The 18,433-nt window shown below is 52.6% G+C and overlaps 1 protein-coding gene across 2 annotated transcripts; it reads left to right on the forward strand.

Moving 5' to 3' along the window:
- Positions 1-148: 148 nt before the first annotated feature.
- Positions 149-8,799, forward strand: VPS18 (VPS18 core subunit of CORVET and HOPS complexes). 2 transcript variants are annotated; one of them, XM_036923821.2, is made up of 5 exons: positions 149-642; positions 1,714-1,855; positions 3,835-3,926; positions 4,050-5,920; positions 6,696-8,799. In XM_036923821.2, exons 1-5 carry the CDS (start codon positions 552-554, stop codon positions 7,419-7,421), a joined length of 2,922 nt encoding a protein of 973 aa, XP_036779716.2. In that variant the 5' UTR covers positions 149-551; the 3' UTR covers positions 7,422-8,799. The 2 variants fall into 2 exon arrangements, with proteins under 2 accessions (XP_036779716.2, XP_036779717.2); XM_036923822.2 differs by lacking the exon at positions 149-642 and having other exon boundaries at positions 1,738-1,855; positions 3,788-3,926.
- The last annotated feature ends 9,634 nt before the right edge of the window (positions 8,800-18,433 follow it).

The raw sequence follows: 18,433 nt of genomic DNA on the forward strand, positions 1-18,433 counted from the left end.
CCTGGCGGGAGGGGCCGGCTCACCACTCCGCTGGTCACCAGCTCTGACGCGTCCCGGGCTCCGCCCGCAGCCAGCTCGGGCCTTAGAGAGCGGGCTGGGCCTCGGCCCCGCCCTGTCCCCGCAGCCCTCGCCGCGCCTCCCGGTGGCTGGCGGGCCCCGTTCCCGAGCTAGCCGCCGAGGGGACGCTGAGAACCCGGAAGTGACGTTAGAGGCCCGCGTCCCGGGGGCGAGAGTCAGCTGAGCGGCCGCGGTGAGGTTGGGATCGCCTGGGTTCGGCTCCTGAGGGCCGGTGAACCCTTGAGGGCGGGATTGGTGCGCAGGACTGAGCCAGATTCAAGGGGGAGGGCTCCTCTGTCTTCTCGCTCTATAAGGCGAGATCGAGATCTTAAGTCTTTTAAATAAGAGGAGTGGACGGCGGATTGCCAGGATCTGGTAGATTTCTGTGGAAGCTGGGGAGTCGTAGCTTCCAATCCGTGGCGACGGGGATCCCCTGGGGGGAAGCCCTGTTGTAATCCCTGGGCCCGGGACGGAGGGCCCAGAGGCCGGGTACCATGGCGTCCATCCTGGATGAATACGAGGATTCCCTGTCCCGGTCGGCAGTCTTGCAGCCCGGCTGCCCTAGCGTGGGCATTCCCCACTCAGGTAAGGGAGAGGGCTCCGGTGATCCTCTCGGTTCCCCTAGCACCTTTGGAGAAGGAGCAGGGAGGGTGCCTCCAAGAGCTCCGGTTCTCCTCCTAGATGTGCATCCAGGTCTAGGCCCCAGATTCTCCTCGGGCTCTCTTGGCCCCCAGCTGTTGGATGGTCGAAATTTGAAAGAGCAGACCCCGCGTGATCTAGGCAATGTTATAGGGTCCTTCTAAGAGGGAACTGGGACCCAGATAAAGAAGCCACTTGCCTACAGGGCTGCAGTTGGGAGAACTGAGAATAGGCTCCATGCTTCGTCTGGTTCTGTGCTTTCCTCATCAGGTCTCTTTTAGAGGTGGGAGGAAAAGAATGGGCAAAGAAACTGGTGAAAGGGGAATTGTTGTAGGGGAAGGAACTTTGTCACTGAACATGGAAAAACAAGTTCTTTTAAGCCTTTGCCAGAGCTGGGTGCAGCCTGGAGTTGACAGGAAATTTTTGTATAAAGTAGTATAGAGTTGGCAGAGGGGTCTGAAGTGATGGATATTTTGAGCAGTAGTAAAAGAGAAAGTAAAGGCTAGAGAGGAAGCAGCTGCAGTTTGTTAACCAACTGATTGGAACAGTTCCGCAGGGCTCTCGGCCTCATTCTTCTGGAGACTCTGAGCGCATTATTACATGGGCAGTGAGCAGGGGACAGAGTGGAACTACACTAGTTGAGTTGAGATTCCCACAGAGTGGAACTAAACTAGTTGAGTTGGGATTCCTGGGTCAAAGATTGATAAGGGAGAATGCCAACCCTTTCCCCCCATTACCACTGGAGCAGGTACATCATGGTGTAACAGAATCTCAACGGTTCAAAGAATCAATCCCTGACTGCTGTCAGAAGTGTGGGAAGAGCCCAGGACTCCTAATGTAGAAGAGGTGATTAGCAAACTACTTGATATTATTGATATTAACTGTTAAGTAAAAGTCCTGGAGTAGGAATATGTTGGGAAAGTAGAGAGGAGCATTGTTTTTTTTGTTGTTGTTGCCTCTTTTTTCCCTTCCTCCATCTCTTCCATAGCTAACCTTTTCTTTGCTCCTTACCTGTAGGGTATGTGAACGCCCAGCTAGAGAAGGAGGTGCCCATCTTCACAAAGCAGCGCATTGACTTTACCCCATCTGAGCGTATCACCAGTCTTGTTGTCTCCTGCAATCAGCTCTGCATGAGCCTGGGCAAGGATACACTGCTCCGGTAAGCGGGGGCCCAAAAGTTCAGGAGTAGGGAGTGGATTGATGGTGTTTGGGGACTATTAACTGACTGGGGCTTTTCTTCCACCCTAGGCAGATGAAACAGTGGATTTGGAATTTTCAGGAAATACCCCTTCCCAAAGGGAACGAATGAAATATAGTAGAGAATCAGGTAGACCTGGATTCACATCCTAGCTTTCCCATTTACCAGCTATGGAATGTTGAGCAAGTCACCCAGTTTCTCTAAATAAGTCCCTTCATCTATTAAAAATAGTACCACCTACAGGTTAGTCACATAGATCAGTGGAACTGTTTAGTGGATTTAAAATAAATCCACTACAGATGGAAATAACATACCTCAGTAAAACTGGAAATAATTAGGTAAATAAATGGAAGTAATATATGACAAAGGGGTCAGCAAGATTGTTTATCTATTTGAAATAACCATCTAGGATAAAATAGCTAAGCCTCTGTATCACAAAAATGAATTCTAGGTGGAATAATTATTTAAATATAAAAAGTAAACAATCTGACTGTTAAAAGAATATTTACTAAATTTCTATGTTCTTGGGCTGAAGGGAGACTTTCTTACTCAAGCTAGAAAAATTCAGATGCCACAAGGAAAAAGAAAGATATATTTGACTACATAATAATTGCTGTTATGCAAAATAAAAACAAAAGAGCATATGAATCAGGCCAAGACAAAGAATGGTGGGAAAATGTTTTTTCACGTATGACTAAGGATTTACATTGCTGTGCCTCAGAAACCTCTTACAGATTCCCCTCACCCGTCACACAAATTGAAAGTCAGCCCTTAACACAAGGATTTGTGGTTTTTGTTTTTTTTTTTAAGATATAAATTAATAAGAAAAAGACAATTCAGTAGAAAGGGAAGGGCAAAGAATATAAACAAGCAGTTCACATAAGAGGAACTCCAAATTTCTAGTAAACATCTGAAAATTTTTTTCAACCTCTGGGAAATGCAAATTAAAGTAACAGTAAGACACCTTTTTTTTTTAACTTATCAGATTGGCAGAAATTAAAAACATTAATATATGGTGCCGATGAAGATAGACAGAAATAAACTCTCATACATTGCTGCTGAGAGTAAAATTGCCACATCATTTTGAAAAGTAATCTGGCAATGTCTATTAAAACTTAAAATATCTACAACTTTGACCAAGGAATCCCAGGTTGAGGAATACATAACCATAGAAAGAAAAGTACCAGTTTGCAAGGACATAGATACAAGGATATTGATTGCAGCACCACTTGTGATAGGAAAAACTGGACCCAAGCTGAATCTGTTGACCCAGTGGGATATGTTCATTAAATACCACTAAGTGAGAAAAGCAAGTGATAACTTAATATGCATACACACACATATACACACTATGAAGGCATTTTTGTAAAAACAGTGACAAAACCATCCTTTTTTATGTTACATGTGGAGAAAGATGTTAACATCAGTTTTCTCTGTTGGGAATGACAGGTTTGAGAAGAAAACCATTAACTTTTTCTTTATACATATTTATATTGATTATTTAGAATGAGCGTATAATTTGAAAATAATATAATAAAGGAGATGTAATTTAAATAGGAGTGTCCCTCAAGGTTATTGTGAAGATTGACTGAGATAATACTAGATTGGTATGGTGCCTAGTATACCTGCTCAGGAACCATTAGCCACTATTTGTTTTTCCCTTTTTACTCCAGCAATCTGGCACACCCCTGACCATCTTTCCAGATGCACTGCAGATCTGTTGAGGAGAGGGAAAATATTTCTGCTCACTGACTTCTCAAAAGGAGGTCAGGGAATTCTCAGAGCTGAGGTTAAGCAGGACCCTGTATGTGTTTCAGAGTTCCCTTAGGATTATATTCAGAATTTTATGTGTATGTGTAGATTTCAGGGAATAAAGGCCATGTCTTTCATAAGGTGGTAGAGAGGTCCCTGGAGTGATGCTGTGACTCTTGTCCCAACAGCATTGACTTGGGCAAGGCAAATGAGCCCAACCATGTGGAGCTGGGGCGGAAGGATGATGCCAGAGTTCACAAAATGTTCCTGGACCACACTGGTAGGTGGTGAGAGATGTCCGCGGTGTGGGAGGCAGGGAGATCTGAGGGTGGTGGAGGCAAGGTGGAGGCTGAGGGTGGGAATGGCAGCGTCCTCTAGGGTGCCATGCTCTCCCCTACTCCAGGCTCTCACCTGCTGATTGCTCTGAGCAGCACTGAGGTCCTCTATGTGAACCGTAATGGACAGAAGGTACGGCCACTGGCACGCTGGAAGGGGCAGCTGGTGGAGAGTGTGGGCTGGAACAAGGCCCTGGGCACCGAGAGCAGCACAGGCCCCATCCTGGTCGGCACTGCCCAAGGCCAGATCTTCGAAGCAGAGCTCTCAGCCAGCGAGGGTGGGCTTTTCGGCCCTGCCCCGGATCTCTACTTTCGTCCACTGTATGTGCTAAATGAAGAAGGGGGTCCAGCTCCTGTGTGTTCCCTTGAGGCTGAGCGTGGCCTGGATGGGCGTGGCTTCGTAATTGCCACCACTCGGCAACGCCTCTTCCAGTTCATAGGCCGAGCAGCAGAGGGAACTGAGGCCCAGGGCTTCTCGGGGCTCTTTGCTGCCTACGCTGACCACCCACCCCCATTCCGTGAGTTCCCCAGCAGTCTGGGCTATAGCGAGTTGGCTTTCCATACTCCTAAGTTGCGCTCTGCACCCCGGGCCTTTGCCTGGATGATGGGGGATGGCGTGTTGTACGGAGCGTTGGACTGCGGGCGGCCTGACTCCCTCCTAAGTGAGGAGCGAGTCTGGGAGTACCCAGAAGGGGTAGGTCCTGGGGCCAGCCCACCCCTGGCCATCGTCTTGACCCAGTTCCACTTCCTGCTGCTACTGGCAGACCGGGTGGAGGCAGTGTGCACACTGACGGGACAGGTGGTGCTGCGGGATCACTTCCTGGAGAAATTTGGACCACTGAAGCACATGGTAAAGGACTCCTCCACGGGCCACGTGTGGGCCTACACAGAGCGGGCTGTCTTCCGCTACCATGTGCAGCGAGAGGCCCGGGATGTCTGGCGCACTTACCTGGACATGAACCGTTTTGACTTGGCCAAAGAGTATTGTCGAGAGCGGCCTGACTGCCTGGACACTGTCCTTGCCCGGGAGGCTGATTTTTGCTTTCGCCAGCGTCGTTACCTGGAAAGCGCCCGCTGCTATGCCCTTACCCAGAGCTACTTTGAGGAGATTGCCCTCAAGTTCTTGGAGGCCCGACAGGAGGAGGCTCTGGCTGAGTTCTTGCAGCGAAAACTGGCCAGTTTGAAGCCAGCCGAGCGTACCCAGGCCACACTGCTTACCACCTGGCTGACAGAGCTCTATCTGAGCAGGCTCGGAGCTCTGCAGGGTGACCCAGAGGCCCTGAACCTCTACCGGGAAACACGGGAGCGCTTCCGTGCCTTCCTCAGCAGCCCCCGCCACAAGGAGTGGCTCTTTGCCAGTCGGGCCTCCATCCATGAGCTGCTTGCCAGCCACGGGGACACGGAACACATGGTGTACTTTGCTGTGATCATGCAGGACTATGAACGGGTGGTGGCGTACCACTGCCAGCATGAAGCCTATGAGGAGGCCCTGGCTGTTCTTGCCCGCCACCGTGACCCCCAGCTCTTCTACAAGTTTTCACCCATCCTCATCCGTCACATCCCATGTGAGCTGGTGGATGCTTGGATTGAGCTGGGTAGCCGGCTGGATGCTCGGCAGCTCATTCCTGCCCTGGTGAACTATAGTCAGGGGGGTGAGGCCCAGCAGGTGAGCCATGCCATCCGCTACATGGAGTTCTGTGTGAATGTGCTGGGCGAGACTGAGCAGGCTATTCACAATTACCTGCTATCGCTGTATGCTCGAGGCCAGCCAGCCTCATTGCTGGCCTACCTTGAGCAGGCTGGTGCCAGCCCACACCGTGTGCATTATGACCTCAAGTATGCGCTGCGGCTCTGTGCTGAACATGGCCACCACCGTGCTTGTGTCCATGTTTATAAGGTCCTGGAGCTGTATGAGGAGGCTGTGGACTTGGCCTTGCAGGTGAGCCAAAGAACCTTAACACTGTCCAGAAGAGGGGCTTGGAGAGCAGTAGCTTAGATGCCGAAGGAGTGGGCGTGTGGCCAGGGGATGCTACTTCCCTTGCATAGAGGTTAAGAACATGGACTCTGAAGTCAGGTTCTGCCACTTATTAAGTTGTGTGACCTTGGGCTGGTTTCTGCACTTCTCTGTGCCTCAGGTTTTTTAGCTGCAGAATGGGTTAACATAGTACTTACCTCGTAGGGTTGATTAAAGTACCACATCTGAAAAGGACTCAGAACAGTGCTTGGTACATAGGTGAGTTCTACATACATACTAGCTTTGCATTTTATGGGCACAATTGCAAAAGGGAATGGTGCTGAGTTACATTTCTCAAATCATGAATTATCATGATTTGTGTCTTAGGATCGCATGAAGTGCTATTTAAAATGCAAATTCCTGGGTCTGAATTCAGGACTTACTGAATCAAAATGTCTGAGGGTAGGGCCAAAAATACTGTATTTTGAATATGTTTTCAAGGTGATTTTTAAATTCACTAAAATTAAAGCCCTATCATCCTAAATAGCTTTTACTTGGCTGTGACAGAGACAGACCCATTGCTAAGAAAGGTTCCTATTCCAACCTCCAGGAGTCCCATCTCCCTTGATGCTAGGAATGCTAGGAATCCTGTCTTGCAGCCTCTCCTTGGGCCCATGTTCTCCCTGGGCATCTGTCTCTCCCACAGTCTCCATCCTGGGTTATGGGGAGGGGTCTGACCTAACACCTTGTTCCTCCACAGGTGGATGTGGACCTGGCCAAGCAGTGTGCTGACTTGCCTGAGGAAGATGAGGAACTGCGCAAGAAGCTGTGGTTGAAGATTGCCCGGCATGTGGTGCAGGAGGAGGAAGATGTGCAAACAGCCATGGCCTGCCTGGCCAGCTGCCCCCTGCTCAAGATTGAGGATGTCCTGCCCTTCTTTCCTGACTTTGTCACAATAGACCACTTCAAGGAGGCGATCTGCAGCTCACTTAAGGCCTACAACCACCATATCCAGGAGCTACAGCGGGAGATGGAAGAGGCCACAGCCAGTGCCCAGCGCATCCGACGGGACCTGCAGGAGCTGCGGGGCCGCTATGGCACCGTGGAGCCCCAAGACAAATGTGCTACCTGCGACTTCCCCCTGCTCAATCGCCCTTTTTACCTTTTTCTCTGTGGCCACATGTTCCATGCTGACTGTTTGCTGCAGGCTGTGAGGCCTGGTCTGCCGGCCTATAAGCAGGCCCGGCTGGAGGAGCTGCAGCGGAAGCTGGGGGCTGCTCCACCCCCTGCTAAGGGCTCTGCCCGGGCAAAGGAGGCTGAGGGTGGGGCTGCTGCTGGGGGTCCCAGCCGGGAGCAGCTCAAGGCTGACCTAGATGAACTGGTGGCAGCTGAGTGTGTGTACTGTGGGGAACTGATGATCCGCTCTATCGACAGACCCTTCATTGACCCCCAGCGCTACAAGGAGGAGCATCTCAGCTGGCTGTAGGAGGGTATTGTGCCTGACGGGTGGGCAGGCGGTTGGAGGCAGCTACTTGCCCCCTCTTGGGAAGGCTACACCATAGACCGCTGGGCTGTGACTGGGGCATGGGGGGCAGTGGTGGAGTTTTAGCTGTGGCCTGCAAGGTGTTTAGCTGTGAGTGCATCCTGCTAGCTGCCTGTGCTGTTCTTTAGAGATGCTTTAGAGCTGCTGTTTGCCAGACCATCAGCTGCCTCCCATTAGAGGGTGTTAGCCTAAAGAAGTCAATTCTGACCCCATACCATCCCTGCTACATCTGACAGCTCTTTTTTCCTTTTCATTCCCCACACACATCCTGTTCATCTAGAGTGAGCGCACATTCTTTGTTTTTACTCTGGCTCATTTTCCTCAGAGGCAGCCTTCTCTTATGTCTGCCTCTGCGCATCCAGGCACTGGCGGTGGGAAAGGTGCTGGTGGTGGGCATACTCCTGCACACTGCCTGGGGCTCTAGTGTGAGGGACAGAGGGCCTCATGGAGGACAGCAGGGGATGGCGCTGAGGGTGGAGAGCATTAAACTCCCTGCAGTGCTCTGGCGGTGCTGGAGTTGATGGCTTTGTGTTGATGCTGGGCTGAGGGGTCTGTGAGTGATCCAGGAGGGGCTGGGCTGCCAGGGCCTGCATGCTTTCAAGTTTTGGCGCTTACCCCTTCACCTGGAGATGTGATGGGACCATTGCGCCATTTTCTGCTCTCTCCCTTCTCCCTCCCCTCTAACCTCTGACTCCAAGCTTCAGTTGGGAACTCCAGCCCACATCGCTCTCTTGGAGCAGAGACTGTTCTTCCCTTTGGCCAGCAGGTGGTAATGCTTCCCACAGAGTCCTTTACACTCAGGCAGCTGAGTGCTCTAATTTCTCACTTTGTCCATTGTGCTTTCTCAGTCTGTTTTCTCCCTCGTTGACCCAAGAATTTTCTGGGAGTCTGCACTGCCTAACCATGAATTTAAGCCCCTCATTCTTTCTCCCTCTACCAGCCCTTATGCATGCTAGATTTTCTTGCTCCTGTCTTTGCCAGCCTGGATCTCTGCATTCCAGCTTTGGTACCAGCCTTCCACGGTATTTAACCATCATGTTGGGGTCCTGCCTGGAGGTGAGACTGCCACCTTCACCGCCACCATCCCTAGCATTTGGCAGATGTGTTTTCTGCCTGTCTAGCTCCTGGGACCTGCTCCTCCCGCTAGATTACACTTCTTTGGTTGGAGGGTAAGCCCTAGGGAGTCCTGGAACAGGACTTTACTGTGACATCACCTGAGCACCCTTTGCCCCATGGACTGGTGTTCATAGTCCACTGCCTGGCTCTGTGGGTGTGGTCTATCAGCTGCTGACTGAAATAAAATAAGTGAGTGTTCCTGGAATCAGGCTGGGGTCTGGCTACCTGGCCCGTGACTGCAGGCTTCTCTCTATCCCCTACAGCCTTATCCTCTTCAAAGGTATTTATCTCCTTTAGTCCTGGTGGAATCTTACCCTGCTTAGTTCCCCAAATACTAGAATAGGGCCAATTGAGAAGGCTGGAAGTTGCCTGTCTTTGATGAGCCTCAGACTTCCCCATCTTCCCCCGGAAGAAAGAGTGGGAGCAAATGAAGTGGGGTTCCACGTGGGTGGAGAGCATCCTAATCCTGTCCCCTTTCCCTGTTGCAGGAAGATTTGGAGGACTCCTGTTCCCTTTCTCTCCCCTAGTGACCCAAGGCTCTCCTCATACCTAGACTTCCCCAGTAGAGGGCTCAGGAGTACTATTCCCCCGTATTAGGTACAAACCTCAGCCTGCTCCTGGCATGGTCACTTGCCTACTTAGAACAGCTTGGAGCTGCTGTCTTTGCACATAATGGGTGCCTAATACATGTTATTTAAACAAACACTGCCCTATTGCTCCCTCCTCCCAGAGGACTTGGCTAACAGGGCCTGGGACGCCTCTGCCCCTTCTGTCCTCTCTTAAGCCTGCCCATCTGGTCACAGGCTGCTTCCTCCTTTCTGGAAAAAGGCCCTGGGCTTCTCTGGCACTGACAGAATGGGGTTCCGTTGAGTCAGAGCAATGGGAAACCAGCTCTTAGGTCCCTGGAAACCAAGCAAGGCCTAGAATAGAGGGGAGATTGAAGGCCCTCAGGGCCTTGGCCCTAAGCCTGGGTGGGGGGAGGAGCAGCTGTGTGGGTAGAGGCCAAGATGAATGAGCTGCTCCTGGAGAGGTCACTGGAAATAGGAGGAGTGGCCACAGACAGTGACGCTGGGATCAGGGCAGGAGGCCTGTAAACAAGGAAGCCACCTGGGGGAGACACAGGGCGGCCACTAGTCCTGGGGAGCAGGTGCTTCCTGAGGCCCGCCCTTGAGAGGGCCCTAGGGGGCTGGACGGCCAAGCCGGCAGAGGGCACCAGGGGGCGCTGACTACTGGTTTCCTGAGCCCCGGGCTCCGTCCACAGCCACATGGGGTGTGGCTATCGGAGGGTGTGCTAAACCAGCGTCCTGGCCTGCTAGCTGGCCTGGCCACTCTCCCTTCTGTCGCCAAGACAGACTGGCCAACAGCAACAGGCCTTGCAGAGATGGTGCGGGGCTCAGAGCCTGGCCACCCTGGGTGTGAGCTCATTCCCCTGGGGCCACCAATTCTCGAAGTTCCTACCCAAGGGCTTGGGTCGCAGACCGGGCCCTCACCACCTCCACTGGTTGGGAGGGGGCTCCGAAGCCACTAGGCTCCAGGCCGCCATTGGCGCTGCCACCCTGGCTCCAGGGAAAATAAAAGGTTAGGGGGCCCAGAGGGAGTTATCTGGCCCCACCACCACCACCGGGGAAAGGGGGAGGGTCCAAGAGGGGCACACCTCCTTACACTCCCCAAGTTGTGCAGATTCTTCCAGACACTTTCACAGGCGGAAATTCCCAGAGGTCAGAGGAGGGAAATGGTTAATTCCTTTTATTCAATGGGTCCCCCTACACTCCTCCCCCCAACTTCCTCCCTCCACTTCCCGCCCCCCCCTGTGTGAACAGGAAGTGGAGAGGAAAAGGCTCTGAGCAGAGCAGCTGGGAGCAGGAGGCAGGGAGTAGGAGGCAGGCTTGGTGCCAGCCCTGCCCCTCACGGAGGGCCAGACCCACGGAGGCCTGGGAAAGAACCTGCAGCCCCACTGGTGAGTGGCAGCAGAGCCAGGAAACAGCCTAGTGTCCAAGTCCCCTTCCCTTAGCTTACTCCGAAGTGAGAGGCTACTGCCCTGAGGGTGCAGGACAGCCTCTGTCCAAAGACCCAGCTGTCTTTGCCTCTGAAGCCCCACCCCCACTGCAGTCTGGGCATCCCAGGCTGGCGGGCATCTCTTCAGGCAGCCGCCAATCCTGGCACTGGCTAGCTGACCCTGCCAGTTCTTTGAAGCTCATGCAGCACTTCCTGTTTGGGGCAGGCCATGCCAGGGTCCCACCCCCACCATTGTTCTGCAGAGACCATACGTCCATCTGCTGCCCCATGGTGAGGCCCCTCGGCAGTGCCACACGGGAACAGCACCACAAAGGACCCTGCTGGCAGCTTTGCTTATATGGAGCAAGGCTGGGCCCTGCAGCACGTTGAGGGTGATGGGTGGTCAGAGGCAGGCCTGGGGTGGGCAGTGAGATAGAAGGAGGATGCTAGATAGTTCTAGTTCTTGGGCAGCTGGAGCCCTCAGTTTTCTCCACCTGGAGCATGGAGAGGGACACGATTCTTACGCACAGATTCCAAAAGCCTAGATTACCACTGTCAGAAGATCAGAGCAGCAGAGATCTCAGATAAAGGCCATAGAATGCTGTGGGACCTTTGTTCAAATAAAAACCTTCATGGATATCCAATACCTGAAATTGATATGCTGAGCTTCCCTGGTGGAATCTGGGCTGGAGGGTCCACACCTTTATTTACTGTTGATTCCTCTACCATTCCAATCTTTATGGGATGCTAGGATGCCCAGGAACCCAGTTTGAAAACCATTGAGCTGGTAATCCCACTCCTGAATTTGCAGATGGTGAATCTAAGAGGAGAAATCGGTGGCTGACACAAGGCTCCATCCAGGATCCTCTCCCCTTTCCATGAGATTCAGCATCAGTCAACAGTGATCCCGTGCCCACTGGGGCCAAGCCCTTCATTATGCTCGCTGTCCATCTCCAGCCAAAACGAGCTGAGGGACGGGTTGATCTGGAAAGAGCAAGTGCAAGTCTCTGCTCTGCCATTTACTAGCTGTCAGTTTAACCACGCTCTCAGAACCTCAATTTCCTCATCTATAAAATATGAATAATTATAACAGAGGGTATAGCATAGACAAGAGCAGGGCAGCACCTCTGCAAGGTTAGCCCAGGGCCTGACCCCTGAGCAGTTCCTGTTGGCTTGTTTCTCTTCCACTTTACTCCTCCACTCCCCTTACTCCTCTAGGATTGGGACCCTGTGAGCCTATCCTGGCTCTTCCCTCACAAATCCCTCTGATCTCTGGGAATCAGAGTGGAATAGGAAGAAAGAGGCTTACTTAAGGCTTTTCTGGTTTCTGATTCTGGGGAAGAGAGGTTCAGGATGAATACTAGATACAAAGCCCTCTGGCATGCATATAGAATATAGCCACTGAGGGGATAGAAATGCTGCCTTGGGGGACTGGGTCCTGGTTTCCTGGAGGTAAGAGGGCAGGGAATGGATAGGATAGGCTGAGGGGGCTGGATGTGGCTCCACTGCCAGCCTGCCCTCATGGTCCAGCCCAGAGCTTGCACAACAGCCTGGCTGGCTGGCACTCCCCTGGGAGCCTCAGGAAGTTCCCCTTGCCCCCCCTTGACCTTTGACCTTTCAGGCCTGCTGTAGGCCAGAATTCCAGGCAGCTGTCCTCTCTTTTACCTTCTGTTCCTGACCATTTCCCTTTAAGGCTGGAAGTCAGAGACACCCCAACCCCCCACCATATAGCTCATCTTTTCACAAGCTCTTGGGTACAGACCAGCTGGAGCCTTCCCTGGGGCAGCAACTCCCCTGAGCCAGCAGGGAGCCTCAGCCACAGGCCAGCAGGACCCATGGAGTCCTAGCTATCTAAAGGGTCCAAGGCCATACAGGAGAGCCCCCAAAAAGTGCTTCTCAACTCCCAGGTTCCCTGCTCAACTCCATTCCTGTCCCAGAGCCCAGTGGGTGAAGTCAGGAAGAGCACACAGAACTTCTTTCTCTTCCACCATCCTTTGAGCAGTCGGAATGGGGTTCCACGTCAAACCATGCTGCACCTCACAGCATGCAGTTTCACAATCAAATAATTCCCTTTGATTTTCTGGCGGAATTTTTGCTTTTATTTTTTAGGGTTTCTTGGCCTTTTTTTTAAAGCAATCAGTCTAAATTTGTCATCGCACATCCCCCATTTCCGCCCTAAGGGCCTCCTTTTTATCCCCTGGAATCTGGAAACCGTATGTGTGGGCAGAAACCCCCCAGCATCCCCTAGGGCACCCTGGCCCAGCCTGGCCTCCACAGGAGCAGCTCTTTAGCTGGGAAAGAGCCTTCGCTCCAGCCTGGGGCTGGAAAGGGAGTTTCTCTTTGGACCTTCCCAGTTCAAGCCATGGAGAAGACATGTGGTCTAGTGGTTAGGACTGGAACACATGGGTTTTATCCCCAGCAATTGCTTTGACTAACCCCAGCAGCCTGGGAAAGTCCCCTTGGTACTCAAGGGACTCAGTTTCCCCACTGGCTGAGGGGCTTGGAGCTTCATCAGCTAGCTCATCTCCTACTTGCCTTGGTAAAAGGAGTTTTTGATCCAAATTTTTGCTCTGTCCTTTACAAGCTGTGTGACCTTGACAAACATCTTAATCTTTCCTAACCTCAATTTCCTCATCTGTAAATGACTTTAGAGACTATTATTGTACCTTCTTCCTGGTTGTTGTTAGGGTTAAATGAGAAAACATATTCTCAAGGGTCTAGTGCTAGACGTGCTATAAAAGTTCAATAAACAGTAGTTATTGTTAATAAGTAGAAATACACAATGCGGTGGGAGTGTGTTCTTGGCGGGCATTGCTCTGAGGCTCAGCCTGTCTGCCCCTGCCTCTCCTACTTAGGCTGCCCTACCCAGACCTTCCCTCCTCCATCTCTAGAAGGGGCAGGGATGTGTTACCAGTTGTGGATCAGGGCTGAGGCCCTGCTGCTCGTCCCTGTCTCCATGGTGACCCCAGCCCCTCCCCTCCTTCCTTCCTCAGGAGCTTTCTGTTTACTGTAAACAGCTGCCCCAGCTCAGCTCTAGCTGATCCCACCCAGGGCAGCCAGACCCTCTCTGAACTGGGGACTGGCTTTATGTGTGAAGATATGGGCATAGTGTCCTGGGCCTCGACATGGCCTTGAACAGGCTCTTTTTTGCCACCTTGACTGGAGGGGAGGGGATAAGAAGAGGGAAGGGCCTGTCACCTCAGAACAGGGCAGCCAGGGCCTCAGAGACAAGGAGCAGATGGAGCTTAAATGAGGCAGACCACATTGGGGAACCTGGTAGAGAGATCTCTGGTTTGGGCTTAGAGTGACCTGGGTTCAAATCCTGCCCTGGATTTGCTCACTATATGAACCCAAGCTGGTCATTTAACTTCTCTAAGCTTTACTCAGTTTACTGATCTGTAAAATGGAGATAATAACACCTTCCTCAGAAGATTCATTGCTATACAGCTTGGTGATAATACATGTGCATGATCATGGCATGTAGCTAGCCTGCGCTGACAGTGGCTGGATTTATTGTTTCATCTCTCAGAAGCTTGACTGCTCAGGGACTTTGCATGCATCCCTGCTTATTCCTCCACCTGGCATGCCTCCATCACACAGGCCTTTGAGCATGTCTGTGTGCACACACACACATGCACACAGCAAACACATAGAAGCCAGGTAGTGAAATGAAACTTGTAAGGGTAGGAGGCACAGAAGATTCTTCATGAAGGCAGAGGAAGAGTCCAGCTGTTTCCTAAGCCTGTATACCTGGCCTGAGTGGGCCAACATTGGAGCTGGGACATCTGTGATACCACCATCACCAGGTCCCACAACTGCCTACCTCTCCCTCCACTTAGCCCCTCAGATTTTCCCCACCCTTCCTGCCCTGTGGACCACATTGCAGGAATACAGGGAATTCTGTTAGGGGATGGCCCCCCTTTCCTAAGGGCCAGGGTTTCAGGACGAGATGCCTGGGCTGTAAGACTCCTTGTCCAGCTGCCACAGGGCCCATGTGGCTCCTCGGACTCTCCAGCATGCTTGGAAGCGCCAGCCAATTACGGGAGCCCTAGAAGATGAGGTTTAGACCTGCCATTCTCCTTACCATAAGAAGCAGGGCGGGCTGGAGTTAAGCAGGGGCACTCATCAATCTGAGTCATTCCCCACAGGCCCATGAGTAAGTGTGGCTCTGGATTACCAGACCTCCTCCCCACCAAGAAGCCTGTTGGGGTCTTCCAGAGCTGGGTCCCTGTTGGTCTCAGGTGCAGCCCTTGGGCTTAGCTCTCTCTGGAGCAGGCAGTAGCAGCTGGAGGCTTTGTGGGCTTAGCTGACTCTGCTGTCCCCACGCCACCTTGCCAACACTGGGCCTAACTCTGGAGTTTCTGTCATCTCCCCAGCCTGGGCTGCATGAGAAAGGAGAGGAGCCCCTAGTACTAAGGTCAGCCCCGTGGACAGGGCTGGAAATCCCCCACTTCTTACCTTGGCCAGTTGAGGAAACAGCCTCCCGGCAGAGGGCCGCCTCCCGCCAGGGACTTTTCTCCTGGGGGTGACATAGCATACAGGGCAGCTACAGGGACCCCAGCCACACTTTAGCAAGCCTGGGGTGCAGGGAGGGTCACACAGGACCATTCTCTCTGTTGCAGGGAGCATGGGAGCCAAAGGTCCGAGAACCCACCTGGGCTTAAGCAGGCTGGAGAGAGTAGGCTGGGGACAGGGGGCCATGAGGAGTGACGGTGGCCAGGAAGGCCCACACTGCTGCTGAAATCCTGGAGTCCAGCCAGGCCCAAGCAGGTCTGCACCCAGAGCTTGCCATCTCCTCCTCCGGGGCTCCTTTCCGTCACCCAGTGCCCAGTCTGAAACAGGCTTCTGATTGGACATAAAGCCCTCACTAATCTCCCAGAGTGGCGGTCTCCAAACTCTTTTGACTATGAATTTTTATGTATAGATTATACACTACAGTCAAAACACATATTAAATATTCAATTTATTTTTGGATAAAAAATAAGCCAAAATAGGAGTCCTCCTATTTCCTCCCACCCCCAACAGATGGCCTTGCTTGCTCCTGCACAGCCCACGGTGCAGCCCACCACACTGATACGCAAAAGTAGGTGAGCCTCTCGCAGAACAGACTGTCCACCTCACAGGGGAGTACAATGCATGGGGGGCAGCTAGTTTTCTCAATACACTGCACACCACAATTGAGTGACACACATCGGAAGCCCCTCTGTTTGTTACCTGGAAAAGAACCACGGCCGGCACAGGTAAGGCCCACCTGCTGCAGTGGTGGCTATGCTGCAGTTCCCCACCCCAAAGGGCCAGGCACCCTATCCTGAGGACCAAAGCACTCTGATGCAGAAGGTGAGCATTTACCACGGCCTGGGTGTAAAGCCTGTGTAAGGTGTGTTTTGTGTGTGTGCACACACCCAGGGTGTGCCATTCTAACAGAACCTGCTCAGTGACAGCCTCCATTTTCTGGTCTGCTGGTTGTGGAGGGCCGAATGCCAGTCACACGGTACTGAGACACCTGCCACTAACCCTTCTGACCCCAGACCTAAGAACCCCTGACTGAACCAGATACATTATCTCATCTATCCTCACCATGTAACCACTTAGGTAAGTGAGGCAGGTATCAGTATGTCCCTGTCAGAGGCAAGGAGCCCAAGGAACCAGGAGTTAAGGGAAATGCTCTCAGCCTCTCCGCAGTTTGGCACAGCTGGGTCTTCGGTATGCCCCCTGTCATTCCCAGGATGTCTCTCCTCATGACCTGTCACCCTGCAGCTGTGGGGTCACCTACACTCTCTGCCCCACTAGAAGGCAGGCAAGCCCAGGACTCAGTCTCTCCCCATCTTTGGAAGTGTGGCCCAGCCCATAGGTAAACCCCCTTAGCAGGGAGCAGGGCACCCCAGGCAGAAGCTAGGGGTCTGACTTTTCTGCTGAGGCCTGGCTCCAACTGGCCTGGCTGGCTCTGGGGCCAGGCCTTCCGCCCTCACTCAAAAGCTCAGCCCTGTAAGGGTGGCAGAGCAGGAGGGTGAAGGGAGGGCTCAACCTCCAGCCCCCTCCCCCCCCACTGACAGCTGTAATCTGCTTGGGAAAATCTTTTTTTTTTCTGCACAGGAAAAAATATTAGTTGTCCCGATAACAAGGAAAACAAAATCCAGCGCAGGGCATCAGAGACTTCCTGAGGCGGGAAACAATGTCCAGGGAGTTCAGTGGAGAAGCCCGAGCAAGGAGGCTGAGGGGGAGCTGAGAGAGGACACTGGTCCAGGCCTATCCGGCCAGCGGGGGAGGGGGATGACAGATCGAGGAACTTGGAAAAAAGATTTCCCCCAAAAAACCTTGAAGTCTGAGCTGTTGAGCTATATCCGGGAAATGATTCAGGACCCTTTGCACGTCCCTGATTGGGGTCAGGCCCCATCAGCTCAGGTGCTCTAAGTCTACCTCTCTTCCCTCCTGGTCCCCAGCCTGTTCTCCCAGGTGCTGTCTCCCAGCCTGGGGGGCTGGTGGTGAGGCAGGAGGGTCCCTTGGGTGGGCGCCTGGAGAGGCCATGGGCACCCCACGGGCACACCTTCCCTAGGCTTCTTGGCTTGTCTGTCCACAGCTGCTTCCCTGGGTAACTTTCCACTGGAGGGTGTCAAAAAGGGGAGGACTTCTCCAAAGGCCCCACACCCAGGCCTAGGGGCTCTATTGCCCATTTCCCTCAGTCCAGGGCTCTTGTGCTGTTTAGTCCAGCGGGTGTGGCCTTTGAGCACCACGGCCCTTGGGAGAGGCAAGTGAGGTAAAAAAAGGCCCTTGTGCTCCCAGTGAGCAGCAGTTCTCAACCCTGGCTGCACAGCGGATCATTTACGGAGCTTTTAGAGAACACCAGTGCCTCGGTGGCCACATCCCAGACCAAAATTATATCAGCATCTGTAGGGAGCGACTCAGGTGATTCTTGTGCATAGTCAGGGCTGAGAACTCCTGCTCCATGACCCTGTGACCCTTTGGTCACTTACTGGCTGGTCTCCTCCACCTCTATGTCAGCACAGGCCCCTCAGTTCCAGATTGGAACCCCTCAGAAATTACCACCTAGCTGGCATCCCCCAGAGGGACCTGCAGAGTTCCCTGCCCAGCTGGAGGCCAGCTGCCCAACCCAATAGCAGGTTCTGGGTTATCCGCAACTCCTCCCTCTGCTCCTTCCCCTTCCCCCTTGGGCAATGATGCCTGGGGCCTTTGTTCTCAGACAAGAGTATGACCAGAAATCTACCCACAGCTTAATTATAGCCCTATTCACTGGCCACAGGCTGGCCACTGACCACAGTCAACCTGCCCAGCTTTCCTTCTCAGCATCCCCCTTTCCCCCAGGCAACCCACATCTCAGGGCCATCACCAGCTTTGTCAGGAGGACCTGGCAGAGTCTGCTACTGTGACCCTGCTGTGTCATGCCAAATACTAGGTTTACATGGTAAACTCTTTGAAGTCAGAGAGCATTCCTGCCTCATTTTTTATTGTTCATCAGCATGCACCAGTCACCTAAGTACTAGATCTGTGAGGGGATAAACACACGGAGCAAGCCACACAGTTCCTCCTCTCAAAGGCCTTCTCAAGACACAGGAAAGGACTGTAATGAGCTATCACAAGGTAGTACCATTTGAATTTCCCGAAACCTTCCCAGGAACTCCCCAACAGCATAGTGTAGGGAGTACTGCAACTACTACATAAATGTTTGTTGAATGAATATTTGTTTCTTAAGTGGAACATAGTATGTCCCTCCCTTAGCAGTACAAATAAAGGGAGACATCTCAGAGATCAGGGACAAGGTGAGGTTCCAGTTGCATCACATGGGGACAGTGGTGGGGGTCGGGTGGCTGAGGATAGAATGAGCTGGG

Source organism: Manis pentadactyla, chromosome 11 (assembly GCF_030020395.1).
Source record: "Manis pentadactyla isolate mManPen7 chromosome 11, mManPen7.hap1, whole genome shotgun sequence".
NCBI lineage: Eukaryota > Metazoa > Chordata > Mammalia > Pholidota > Manidae > Manis > Manis pentadactyla.

What these genes read in the sequence shown, in the direction of transcription:
- VPS18 (XM_036923821.2), top strand. Translation starts at nt 552, where the DNA reads ATGGCGTCCATCCTGGATGAATACGAGGATTCCCTGTCCCGGTCGGCA. An exon ending in AATGTTCCTGGACCACACTG is followed by an intron (nt 3,927 to 4,049) that starts GTAGGTGGTGAG and finishes CCCCTACTCCAG; the next exon opens with GCTCTCACCTGCTGATTGCT. An exon ending in CTGTGGACTTGGCCTTGCAG is followed by an intron (nt 5,921 to 6,695) that starts GTGAGCCAAAGA and finishes GTTCCTCCACAG; the next exon opens with GTGGATGTGGACCTGGCCAA.